This window comes from Euleptes europaea, chromosome 6 (assembly GCF_029931775.1).
Source record: "Euleptes europaea isolate rEulEur1 chromosome 6, rEulEur1.hap1, whole genome shotgun sequence".
Classification (NCBI taxonomy): Eukaryota; Metazoa; Chordata; class Lepidosauria; order Squamata; family Sphaerodactylidae; genus Euleptes; species Euleptes europaea.
The window spans coordinates 26,973,794-26,987,944 of NC_079317.1; the positions used below are offsets into that span (position 1 = coordinate 26,973,794).

General features: G+C 40.4%; 1 protein-coding gene across 3 annotated transcripts in view; it reads left to right on the top strand.

Annotated features, from left to right (window-relative positions):
* Positions 1-6,267, top strand: part of FOXN3 (forkhead box N3) — a 171,701-nt gene extending 165,434 nt beyond the window's left edge. For all 3 annotated transcript variants that reach the window (XM_056851432.1, XM_056851433.1, XM_056851434.1), the window contains one exon: positions 5,592-6,267. In XM_056851432.1, the coding sequence (XP_056707410.1) occupies positions 5,592-6,159 (568 nt within the window). In that variant the 3' untranslated portion in view covers positions 6,160-6,267. The remainder of the gene's footprint in view (positions 1-5,591) is intronic.
* The last annotated feature ends 7,884 nt before the right edge of the window (positions 6,268-14,151 follow it).

A 14,151-nucleotide genomic window follows, 5' to 3' on the forward strand; every position in this document is an offset into this window, starting at 1 on the left:
ACCCACATCACCTCTGGCTCCAGTAGCATTAGAGTACATAAGAACATAAGAAAGGCCCTGCTGGATCAGACCAAGGCCCATCAAGTCCAGCAGTCTGTTCATACAGTGGCCAACCAGGTGCCTCTAGGAAGCCACAAACAAGACAACTGCAGCAGCACCATCCTGCCTGTGTTCCACCGCACCCAAAATAATAGGCATGCTCCTCTGATACTAGAGAGAATAGGTATGCAGCATGACTAGTATCCATTCTAACTAATAGCCATGAATACCCCTTTCCTCCATGAATATGTCCACTCCCCTCTTAAAGCCCTCCAAGCTGGCAGCCATCACCACATCCTGGGGCAGGGAGTTCCACAATTTAACTTACGTGTTGTGTGAAAAAATACTTCCATTTATCTGTTTTGAATCTCTCACCCTCCAGCTTTAGCAGATGACCCCGTGTTCTAGTATTATGGGAGAGGGAGAAAAACTCTCCCATAATACTAGTAGAGATGTGTGCTGTCTCTGAATTTGATAAATGTCCAGTATCAGGAGGAAAGTGAGTTGGGATGATATAAAGACTTGATACAAAACAACATGGTGATAACAAAAACAGTCTTCCAGTATCTATATGGCAAAAGCTTATTCACAGCTGTCATGCAGAGAACTCACAAATTTGGAAAATGTAATGGTTGAGGGAGCAAGGGACTTGTTCCCAAATTGCACTCTGTTTTTATTAGATATGGAGTTCCAAAGTACCAAGAGCTTTGTAAGAAAATGGTCTAAAACTTTGGGATATGGAATACTTATGTATGGCAGTATGTAACTTCATTAGGGTCATCATTCTCAATTATTGTATTTCATGATAATATGATAAAGGTAATTTACCAATGGCAGTCTTGCCCTGAAGTTTAGCAAGCAGGTATCACGATCAGAAACAAAGATGTTAATTATGGGCTGCTGAAACCTGATTTTTTTCCTATTGTCCCCATACCCAGGAATTTTGGGATGTGGTTTCTGTTGTATTCTTTGGGCTGTTTCTGGACCTGGTCCTCCTGTTGGATAAACTGTATCCAGGTGGCAGCAGTGGCCAGGGGTACGCTGTGGCCATTCCTAGGTGGGAAGGATCTTGCCTCTATGGTGCATGCCCTGGTAGCATCTATTGATTTTATTTATTTAGAATATTTCCATACTGCTTCTTCAAAGCCCTGCTCCAGATGATTTACAATTAAAAACCACAGTATAAAAACAAGTAATCTAGATGAGATTACTGCCATGCACTCTAAGTGGGGCTGCCCTTGAAGACTGTCAGGAAGCTACAGCTATGTTGTGGCTATGTTGACTGGAGTGGGTTGTAGGTACTTTATCGCTCCCATCTTGTTCCATCTACACTTGCTTCCAATTTGATTCCAGCCTCAATTCAAGGTGCTGATATTGACGTTTAAAGCCCGGTATGGTTTGGGGGCAGCATACATTCTTGCATATGAATTTACCTGTCCTATCAGGTCATCTTTGGAGGCCCTGCTTCAGGTGCCCTTGTCATCTGAGGCTGGACAGGTCACAACATGAGAAAGGCCCTTCACTGTTGTACCAAAATTTTGGAACATCCCTCCCCAGAAAGATTTGTCTGTCTCTATTGTTGTCTTCCACCGGTGGTTGAATGACTGTTGTGTTTTACGTAACCCCAGTAACTGTTGTTGGTCCTTCTGCCTGGTTGTGTTGTTACATGTTTTATGTATTTATATGTTTTTATTTAATTGATTAAATATTTTATATGTAATATATTTTACGTGCTGTTTTAATGTCTTAAATGTTCTAATGTTTTGATGTTTGCTACCTTATGGGACACTATTTGAGTGGAAAGGCAGCATAAAAGTGTTTTAAAATAAATATAAAAATATTATTAACAGGCATAGGCATGTTGATTCCACATATCCCAGAGATTTTTCTTCTAAACTGTGTACTCTCTTTTCTGTAAGATATGATAACTGCTACTAGACTTGTCTTTATTTTGGGTTTTTTTTGGGGGGGAATAGCCCTGAGAAGAAAGAAGGGTTGGGGGTAGATAAAGATTTCTTTGGTTTCTAAAAAAATGGCTTTTCAAAGGATAATCATAAATTGGGAAAGATTTTGAAGGATATAATTAATTAAATGGATTCTATATAAATTTTCAAACTGGTTTCTTGTTATATTTATGCATCTGATCATTTTGGATTTTTTTATTATTGTACCTCTCACATGAAATAAGTTTGTAAATTACAGAAATGGCGAATTACAAAGACAGCAAATTATGCCAGCAATATCATAAAAATAAATAAAACAAAGCATTTTTGTAAAAAGCAAAAAAGGAAATAGAAAGAAACGGTGTGGTTCTTAAATCAGATTGGTCCATCTATCCTAGTATGGTCTATCCTGACTGGCAGAGTGCCTTTGGCAGAGAACCCCACTGTCTCAAAACTCAGCACAGCTATGCAGCCATGCATTGCTCCTCATTGTGTGTGTGTGAAGTGCCTTCAAGTCTCAGCCGACTTATGGTGACCCCTTTTGGGGTTTTAATGGCAAGAGACTAACAGAGGTGGTTTGCCAGTGCCTTCCTCTGCACAGCAACCCTGGACTTCCTTGGTGGTCTCCCATCCAAATACTAACCAGGGCTGACCCTGCTTAGCTTCTGAGATCTGACGAGATCAGGCTAGCCTGGGCCATCCTCACTGCCTGCATGTAATTTCTGTGCAGAGAGGCGTTGCGCGTTGCGCCCTTCCCCTGTACCACACAGCAGCTAGGGCTCAGATAAAGGTGCTCGGCACTAAGGGTCTCCCCACACACCCCTGGCTGTATGGCGGATAAATGGCTGGTTCAGGTGACCTCCCTCCATTGTTGCATGCCTCTCTCTTGGATTCTTGTGTCGTGGTCCTTGGTGATGCCTGATGCCAAATACAAGAGTGAGGTGAGGTAGGTGAGGTCTGTGGTGGCCTAGAACGACCATTCTAATTGTTTTGAAGGACAGTTTGAATGATAAGGTCTTAAAAGGCTTGAAGTGGTTTCTCAAGTGTCATTGAAATGCTTGCATTTGTATCTCTGCCATGATCAGGCTTCTGGTTTAGGACACTCTGAGAATTATCAAGTGTGGCGGGAGCTGAGAGCCCTTGTAAATCACAGGGCCTTGCTTTATAAAACTGGTTTAACAGAACATATTCTTCCTTGAACTTCAGTGATAGAAATTATAGTGAACTAAAGTGAACCATCAACAGATCCTTAATGGTTATTTCGTAATAGTATTTTCATCTGCAGCAGTGCGATTAGGGTTGCCAAGCTCCTGGCATTAGCTGGAGATCTCCTGCTATCACAACTGATCTCCAGCCGATAGAAATCAGTTCACCTGGAGAAAATGGCCACTTTGGCAATTGGACTCTATGGCATTGAAGTCCCTCCCCTCCACAAACCCTGCCCTCCTCAGGCTCCACCCCCAACATCTCCTGCCGGTGGCAAAGAGGGACCTGGCAACCCTGAGATGCTATGTAGAAGCCCCAGAGTGTTGTACCAGTACACTAAGACATTCCTACATTAATAATGTTTTCTGGATAAAATAAATGATATTTTATGAATAGTGCAGGTTGATGAATTTAAGGATGTTACAATGCTGATGTAGCTAGAATCTATGTAGTTAGCAGAATGACCACAAAATAACACCTTATGGGGTGGATCCAAAGGTACCCTGTCATTCACAGTACCCTTCCACTACTGTATGCTTACTGTAGAGGAGAAATATAATACAAAGCACATTTGCATTGCGGGGTTGTTGTTGTTTTTCTTTAAGTTTTTAAAAAGACAGGGCTCTGTTAACGTTCCCAGCATAAAAATAGTGATATTTTGCTAATGCTGCCTGTTGATGAATCTGGAGAAGTAATAATATACTCAAGGGGACTTCCCAATGCACATACAGAGCCTTTTCCTTCGAGGAGTGAGAAGTTCTTCATGAGAAGGGTTTGGGTTTGCTGAATTTTTAAGTACACGTATTTTTAAAAAACCTCTCATGCGCACTTGCTGAGCTGCAGAAGGGAAAGCAGTGGCTTGGATTTTGAAACTCTCCACCGACTCGAGGATTTCTGCCAGCAGGATTTGATTCCCCCCCTTCCCGCCTCCCACTGCAGCCCCAAATGCCCACTGACAGGAGACCACCAGGAACTGTATTTGGGGGGGGGGTTGGCAATCGACCGCGGGTAGAGAAATTAGGGACAGTGCCTCCCCTTGCGTGGTCAGAAGTGACTGGCAGAATCCAACTTGTTGTGTGCCTATATAAGGGGTGACATATGGTGTAACTTTTAAAGAGCCTGTGGTGCGCGTTCTGTGATACTTGTATTGTGAAGCCAGTTCCTCTTTTAAGGCACTTGTTATAGAGTGTTGTGCCAGGAAATATCTGATTGCTGTTCTTGTTTGAAAATGTGTCTTAAAGCTTGATCCACATCTCAGCTAAATAGCAGTTCTTTGATTTACGTGGGCTTCAGTACACTTTCAGTAGACTTCATCTCAGTCAAAATATTTAGTTTCTCCAGTTTGTGATTTCTAGTGTTCTTAAATGGTTCTGAAGACCTGAAAGCTTATGGTACCTTAAATAAGCCACATGTTATCATTAGAACTGTCAACCATTATTTAAAAAAAATATTAGATCTAACTTTTAACCAATGAAATGCTTAAATGTTTAAAACTTTAATGGAAAGTGTAAGAATTTAGACTCGTAATAAATACAAGCAACCATCAGTTGTTAGAAAATAACTCCACATTAATCTTCTGTTTTTCCATTCCCTGTTATGGTAATGCCACAGCCAAAACGATTTTGAAGAAGAAACCTATGTACAGTTCTGTTAACAGTGCCACCTGCTCCTGCTGTTAATCATCTTAAACTGTAATGGATGAATGTACCGGTTAAAGTTTGTTACCCTAATAATAAGCATTTATTTACCAGTCTTGATGAAAATTATAGTTGATCTAGAGCCTTACTGACCAGAAAGATGGCACAGCCTGCTGCCGCTCTCACAGACAATGCTCTGATGTCCCTGTAGTCAGCTCTGCTAGAAGCAGACATTAGGAAGAATTTTCTAGTTCCTCAGTGGAACAGGCTTCCTCGGGAGGTGGTGAGCTCTCCTTCCCTGGAGGCTTTTAAGCAGAGGCTAGATGGCATCTGTCAGCAGTGCTGATTCTATGACCGTAGGCAGATCATGAGAGGGATGGCACCTTGGCCATCTTCTGGGCATGGAATAGGGGTCACTGGGGTGTGTGTGGGGGCGAGGTAGTTGTGAATTTCCTGCATTGTACAGGGGGTTGGACTAGATGACCTGGTGGTCCCTTCGAACTCTATGATTCTGTGATTCTAAGCCCCAGACCATGAGCTGTGGTTGCTTCCAGAAAGATTGGCTTCCAGGAGGACTAGGGGAAAACACCATATTATAATCACTCCAAGTGGCACCTCCCAGTCTTCTCCCACCTTTATCCTGGTTTGTCCTGTTTTAAAAAAATAATCTCCTTTTTGGAGTTCGGGGGGGGGGACCTTCTGTGTAGCAAATGATTTTTAAAGCATGTTCCATCTTGTGTTTCTCCCCCTCCCCAACCCCTTCCAGGAATGGAATAGTAAACTGCCGGATGCGGACAGAGAGTGAACAGTCCTGTGGCTCTCCAGTGGTTAGCGGTGACCCGAAGGAGGACCACAACTATAGCAGTGCCAAATCTTCCAACCCCAGGAGCACATCACCTGCCAGTGACTCAGTTTCCTCTTCCTCTGCGGATGACCATTACGAATTTGTTACGAAAGGTAGCCGGGATGGTAGCGAGGGCAGCGAAGTCAGCTCCCACAGCCACGAGAGCCATAGCGAGGCGGAGGACGAGGACAAAAGGCAAAACCGGAAAGAGACCAAGGATTCTTTAGCTGACAGTGGGTATGCCTCTCAGCACAAGAAACGGCAGCATTTACTGAAGGCAAAAAAAGTACCGAGCGACACGCTGCCTCTTAAAAAGAGACGCACAGAGAAACCCCCGGAGAGTGACGATGAGGAGATGAAGGAAGCAGCTGGATCGCTCCTGCATTTGGCAGGGATTCGGTCTTGTTTGAATAACATCACCAATCGGACGGCAAAGGGGCAAAAAGAGCAAAAGGACACCACAAAAAATGAGAACAAATCCATTGACTGAACTTATAAAACAATTTCGTTTTAGCACGTCAGGTGAATTCTAATGATTTGTGGCAATATCAACAAATATTTTCTTTGTTCAGTTTTTTTTCTTTATCTCTCTTTTGTTTTGTTTTGTTTTGTTTCTTTCTTTCTTTTTTTGAACCCTTAAGATTTTATTTTTTAAAGGAGATTGAAGCCATAGAACTCATACTGATACTCAACTAATTTTACAAAAGCTTTTCATTACATGAAGACAAAATAACAAAAGCCAAAATTGCCAGTGCTTTCTCCAGCTTTGTCAGAAATGCATGGTTGAATACGCCGTGACATCACCAATTAATGTGAGAGAGGAATAAAATTTGGCCCTTGGAAAATATACCTAGAAGAAATTTGTCAATTTGGTAATGGTTCAGGCCAGGCTTTTACAATTTTTTTAAAAAGGCCTTATAACTGGGTTTCTATTTGAATGTGTGGGGAAAATAAGAGGCTCACATTGTCCTCAAAACTAAGAATCTTAGAGTGGCATTTGCTTGCTGTTGTGCCATAAAATCTTGGGATAGCCACTGGAGACAGCTGCTGATACAGTAATGAACTATTGGTGCTTCATGTACTGTATATGGCTCATAATGTGAAGACTTAATAACTTTAAAATTGTGGAAAACTGAACTGTGTATGCAATGAGTTTCAGTGAAATAAAGAGAAAGGGGATGGGGGGAGATTAGTGATATTGTTTAATCAATTAATTGTCTTCTATATTTAAATTAAAAGAATGTTTTTTTTAAAAAGCCATAAGCCTGAAGATTGGCACTGCCTGCAAAAATATTATGGGAAGACAAGCTATGAGTTCTTAACTGCCTGAGTGAAAAGCAATCAAGTCTAAAGAAAATTATGAGTAGATATATAAGGAGGATCAAAATGAGGAAACCTTTTCTGTAGGTCAAAAAGATTTGATCATGCTGGGGGGGGAGACATGCTACAAAACCTGCCATTAGTATTATATTACCTTTTTTTGGAAAAAATGATGTGTTTGGGCAAAAATATAAAGTAATTATTATTATTACATAGAGCTCCTTTACACTGCCCTCAAAATGGCGTACCCAGTTAATGTCAGTGAGGATTCATCTGTGCAAAAATGATGATGTATTTCCAGTTTTAACCAGTGTAGCCAGCAGAAAACTCCGATCCACAGTTGCATGGATTCCTTTCTGGGAGGGACGTGGGAGTACAAAACAAAACCCTTTTTTAATTCAAAGATAACAGAAGTTCTTGTAAGGTAAATAATGTATTTAGCATGAAGCATGAATTATTTTCATATAAATATAGAAAATAGAGAAAAGGCTATGCCTCTAATTTTTAAGCCCATTGGCTTAGTTTGTTTTTTGGGTTTTTGTTTTGGATTTTTTTCTCCCTTTTTTGTTTTTTTGTTTTGTTTTTGGAAGCAGGTGTTTTAAGGTTTAACCTTTTTCAGGGACAAATACTGACTGTTGGGGAAACTTACTCTGCAATATTAAAAATAAATCTTCATGCTCGGGTAGGGCTTGGATGGTTGAATTAAATTGCCTTGTCTGCACATTCAGCCCCTCCCCCTACTTCTCTGTTTTTTTGAACACGTTTGTCCTTTCTTTGTCTTTACATGTATTAACATTACGCAATAATTTTTGAGGGCAAGGCGAGTAGTGAGTGTGTATGGTAAGGCTTCCGAAGGAGAGACTTGAATTTTGGTAAAACGACATGCAAATTGGCTGGGGAAGACAATGACTGCACCAATTGGCTCATCTGCAGAGGGGAAATAAATGTAAGTCTCATCAGTAAGGCAACCTCTTGGAACGATTTGAAAATGTTCGCATCCAAGGCTGTAAGCCTCAGGCTACGTTTAAAACAGCGATCCAAAGGACTGTGCATGCGTCAGCCCTTTTTGGGGTCTCTGTTCCCAACCACAGCCTCAGCCTGGGAAAGGGATCCTGTTGGAGTAAAATTTGATGTGGCGATGCATCCATGCGCTTGCAGAAATGCTTTAGGCATGCATGGAGCTCTTTGCATCATGGCCATAGGCTCCAGTGAAGTAAATGTGATTTTATAATCTATGAAGCGCTTTTTTTATAACTATAACATAACATGCTAAAAACATACAATTTTTCTGATACTAGCTTGGAGCTAATGGCACATTTCCATAGACAGAAAGATTTCTGCCCATGGGGTGTGACTCCCTTACCTCTCTCTCCTGCTGTAGCCCAAAATGCCCCCTGAAATATGGCTCCTGGGGAGGAACAGTATTGGGGGGGGGATGTCAGGCTGCAGAGGGACAGGGCAGGCAAGAAAGTCACATTCCACAGGTGGAAATGCTTCTGTTCATAGAAACACTCCACTGGATCCAAGCCGCTGGAAAGATAGTCCACAAAATATATTTAGTGTGAGTGGGAGGCATTTGCTGAGAAACTTAAAAAAGACACAGCATCCAATTGGAAGTCTATCAGACTGTTGCCACTTCTATCATACTACCTTGTAGACAAATATCGTGGAAAGGTTGTATCAGCAGAATAGAAGGGTGGAGGAGGAGGAAAATACATGATTAAGCAGCAAAAAAGAACTTAAGGAATTAAAAGGAAAACTCAAAGAATATAAGAGAGTTCTCTGCAAAACAGTTTATATATTACTAATTAAATAAATATAGCCATGCTTGCATAGAGAACCACGAGAGTAGAGCACATTCAGCACACTGAAGACTATATTGTGACCCAAAGGGCTCTCTCCGTTGCTAACTGAAATGCAATCTGACAGATCTTGGAATTAATAGAGCAGCCAGTACAGGATCCCAAAAATGAATCTCTGTTTTACCTCTGGTTCCTTGCTGCAGTGGCAACAAGAGGTAGCTCGGGATTCATATCACATTGCAGTATCCTGCCGGCACCCCTTCCAGTAAATGTGCTGTGCTCCTTAAATCAAGCAGGTGTGTGCTGCAGGTTGAATTATAAATTTGAGTGCCATTTTATCTACCTTCTGCGCATACCATGGGCACAGTAGGACTAACTCTTGCTCAACCTCCATCCATTTCAATAGTGGGGGAATCTTCCAGACAATTTAACGAGTAGGAGAAATTCCTGGCTCTTCTGCCCTAAATGCCTTTTAAAATAATGTACGCCACTGTAGTCTTCCTTGAATTCCTTGGATCTGGAAGCATGCTATTCCTACATAGATTTTGCTTTGTAACATAAATGTACATCCAAAGTAAATGCGTTTATTTCATTAGTTTCTTCTGAATGTGTTGCCCAATGTCACTAGCATAACTGTTTGATCCACAAAAGATAATATTCCTCACTCGCGTATTTGTTGACTATATTATAATCTACCATGTTTTTTTCTGATAAAGTAGTACCCAAGACACATTTTAAATATCTAATGTGTTAGTTCTTTAAAGATTGGCCATGTAAACTGTTCTCTGTTCTATATTTATATCCAGAATTATGTTTGCCTGACATTCATGCAGTGAATTTGTACATGCATCCAGCCTTGGGATTCATTGCAGGAATTTTCATCCCACTTCTGGACAGTCTACTGTGTTTGAGTAAACATATACTTTATTTACTGTATGCCTTGTTAATTAACAAGGTAAAGCTACTAAGTCAACAGCCTTCAGTTTTTGTATAAAGCTATTTTGTAAAAGGAAAGACAGCTGTTCTGGTACAAACCGCTGTTGGAAAAAAGGAAAGAGGGCAACTTAGGGTGCAACTAAACCAAAGCCTGATAATTTGTTCCATGAAATTTAATGAGGCAGCTTGGGGAGTGTTCAACTTTCCTAGTGAAATCAATGAGAACTTAAAATTACTTAACTTTGGCTGCTTCATACTCTATGTATTGACCATCCCTGGGTCATAGTTTGCCAACCGTTTTTAATTTATGCTGAATAGTTACACTGTACAGAAATAATTACAGTTTATCTTTTTACAAAATAATGCTTTAGGTTAATTTAGGATGCAACAAATCAGATCTTGAAGCGCTTTTCAAATATGGAAGGATTTGTGAAATCTTGGCCAGTTGGTCACAAAACTCCAAAATGCACAGTATGTGTCCTTTTTCCCCTCCATGAAATCTCTCCCAACAGATTCTGTGGTGCCAACTTCGTATCTTGGGGCCTAATTTAAATAAATATAATGGGGTCCAGTGGTACATTTCAGCTGCACTGGTGCTGTTCCGCTTCATGGATGCTGTGCAGAAACACTGGTACACAGTGGATTGTATCCTCCATACTTGAACTATTTATCCCAATGGCACAGCAAAAAATGCTACATTAATACTTTGAATTTAGCCAATCCAAAAAGATATCACAGTACCAGAATTCATGACAATGTACATGTCTTCAGGTAAATACTGTCAATTTCTCTTTCGTTTGGGCCATTTTACTATAGGTAGTATAGGTAAGCCAGGCATTTTAGCGAAGTTGAAAATGTGTGTTGATGACCATGAAAATGATCCAACAGTCATTCTAGTGTAGTCTTCAGGAAGAGGGTGTGTGTAAAGGTATTCAAGTGTGTGTGGGGAGGCGGTGTCTGACCTTTTTCTGGGTTATCATTGACATACCAGATCACTCCCATTACTTAAAGGTATGGGGGCAAAGGAGGCTGATACGCAGTGGACCTCTGAGTTGGGTAACCAGTATGTGGTTGCAGGACCCAAGAGGCCTCTTCTAGAATCCTCCCAGCCCACTAGAAATGGCCTAGTAAATCCTTGACTCCAATCGAGGGCTGAGATGCATTCACCTGCCATGAGGAATGTATCCCCTGCCTCAAAAGGGCTAGCATGCACTCACACCCCAGGCATCTACACTCTTCCTTCCACTAGATTTCTAGATAGTCTAAGAGGAATCTTGCCAGGCTGCACATGTATGGCACAGCACTTAGGAGGCACTGCGTATGCGCTGTAGCAGACCACTGGATTAGGGCAAATGATGCAAATGCTCAAAGTTATCTCCCAGTTTTCCTGGGGGCATATATGGAGCCTCTGCAGACAGTTTTAAAGGGCTGGGTCACTCCCTATTTGTTTTGCCTGTTGTATTACCTTGATTTAGTCCTTTGTCTTTTTAAAAAAACTAATAGTTCTTAATGATTTTCCATTCTCATTAAGTCCTTTGTCACAACTAATGTAAAAAGGTATGAGCAAAGTTCGAACAGGTCTTTCTTTTATCCAGAGTAGTGCTGATTTTTGCATTGAACCACATTTTCCAATGCAATTTTATAGACTGTATTTCTTACTGAGAGTTTCTCCAGTGGTTTCAGTCCACATTGCAGATGAAACTGGTGCTATGCTGGTTTATTCACTCCTCTATGGACAAAACCAAAAAACACACCTGTCTTGCATTTGGCACTGTTTACAGCGCAGACACAAAGGAGCATAGCCTCTGCTTACACTGTAAAACCTCTGGATTGAGACTAGACTTTCAGCATACTCACTTTATTTGGAAAAATAATAATAAAAGAGCAATGTAAACGCCTCATGTGAACTTCAGAACAATGATTAAAACTAGCTGTTCACTAGTCTTTGCTCAGGGCTTGTTGCTTGTGATGTCCTTTTTGCATTGCATTTTCATGGAGTTTGGATGGGGGAGAGTTCAGTGAGATGACGCACGTGTCGGTAAAACGACAGACAAAGTGGGGATGGTCAAAGGAGGCTTGCTTTTGAGTCCTCCGCACTTGGTCACTGATGTTCCATTGACTTAGACCGCCTGCCTTCCACGTGCAGGTCTCAGGAGGTGGCTTTCAGAGCCAAACTATTTCTTGGAATAAATTAACGCAGACCTGTTGCAGCAAATTTCGGCTCTGTGTCATCCACTGAAAGCCTTAATGAAGTTGAGGTGAATAAAAGAAATACAACTTTCATGTATAAAGGCAATTTAGTTAATTAAGAAAATTAGCTGGATGAAGCTCCGTTTGTCTGGCTTGTGCATCTGTTGATTTCAGGGTGGGTCCCCCCCCCTCAAAAAGGTATTCTTCCACCCCCAAAACTGAAACATTCATCCTCTTGGCTGAGCGACAATTACATCTGTAAGTTTTACTTCACAGTTCTCCCACTAATATGTAAAACACTGTTGTGTACATAACTGCAACACTGTGATCTAATTTAAATAACTTTATTATTTATACTAATATAAAACATGTGTTAACATTTGTTACAGTGATAACTCTTCCAATCTCTGTCTGGATCTTTGCTTTCTATTGTAGGGAATAAAAAGCTGTAGCTAACTCCTCTTTATTTACCCTTTACGGGATGAATAAATGAAACATTATTTTTAAAGATGAGTCTCACAAGAATTTACACAATATTCTGTGTTGCTATTGGCCTGGCCTTTTCTCATACCTCTGTTAAACCCCTTTGGGTTTAGTTATCTTTGGGAATCTTTGGGTGGACAGTGGCTGTCTTTTATGTCTAAGTGTGAACTGGTCATCTTGAATCGAGCACAGAATTGTCCATGAGATTTATCATTGTCAACATTAACCATAACCGTTCAGTTCTTCCACAACTGGCAAACAACTTTATACTTCACTGACCGACTCCCCCCCCAAAATAATCTAAGTTTATGGTGCTGTAATTTGCTGTTCTACAAATAAGATTACACAAGAAAAAATGTTGACATGGGCTTCTTGTGCTAACAAGCCAACTTCTTTTTATTAGCAGCCAAAACTTATTGAAAATCAATGTTTACTTCACTGTATTTACAGTGAGCTGTTGGAGATCTATTAAATTAACGCAGTACAAAAAAAACCTATGCAGTCGTATGCAAAGTTCCTCCAGTGTAAGCCCGTTGAAAGAAATGAGCTTACGCTGGAGTAACTGTGAATAGGATTGTGTTATTGGTCTGTGACTGTGACAGAAAGTGTAGAAAGGGCTTTGCAGGTATAGACTTTTATTAAAAAGCAGGAATTCCCCACCCCCAATGAACTTTTTGATGGTGGGGATGAATCCCCTTCTGACCTTTCAAACAGGGATCTGGTTCGGTGCATTTGTGTTGAATGGTTGCTTTCTAATGTTGCCGTCATGCTAGGAATGGTTTGATTGCGGCCTAAAACCTCAATACTCTCCTTTAATTCCAATTAAGGGAGATCATTTTATTTTTTAAAAAAAAAATGTTCACTGACGGACGGGAAAAAATTGTTTGATACCAGTTTCACTTATATACATATTATACACACTCGCTACTTAACTCTGCCTTGGTGTCAAATGTTGGACGGGATGGGGGTAGGGAATGATTTCTGTGTGTATGAAAAGCATTATGAACTTGTACATTTTTATACTCTTCTGTAATATTTTTGAAATATTTTGTTTTGCAGAAAAAAAAAGTGATGAAGCAATCAAAAGACCAATAAGTACAATATCAAATGCTTTAGGGTCGTGAGACCTTCACTGGCCAATAGGTTAATTTAGTACAGCAATAAGCCAATTTTTTTCTTTCCTTTTTCAGGTTTTTTAAAAAATTCATTTGTTTTTATGCTGTACTAGGTATATGGAACTGCCAGTTTAATTAACATGAAATAAGTACTGTGATGGGGGGGCATAAACAGTAATGTTAAGTTGTATTTGTGTTTACCTAAATGAGCAGTCGGAAGGCAAGTGCAATCAGCCGATCTTTAGGAAATATGAAAAAAAAAGTTGATCTAGAGGCATACTTGCATTTTACGTTTCTTGATGTGTAATCATATTGCCAAAGACAAACTCTTTCATCAGTTATTATTGTAAATAACACTTTTCCCAAAACCTACCATAAAGTTTCTGTGATGTATTGTCTTCCAGTTGCAATAAAAATTACTGAGTTGCATCAATTGAATAATTGCAGTTTATGGATGCTGATTTTATCCGTTCGTTTCATTTATTTATAATTCTCGCCTTGCCCTTGTTTGGAATAGGTAGTACAGCTGAAATGTTGAGTTTTAGACTATGATCTGGTTTAAAAACAGCTCAAGTATGGAGTGGTTTTTTTGGGGGGGGGGGAAATCAGGTCAGACTAAATCTTTATTGGATTTAT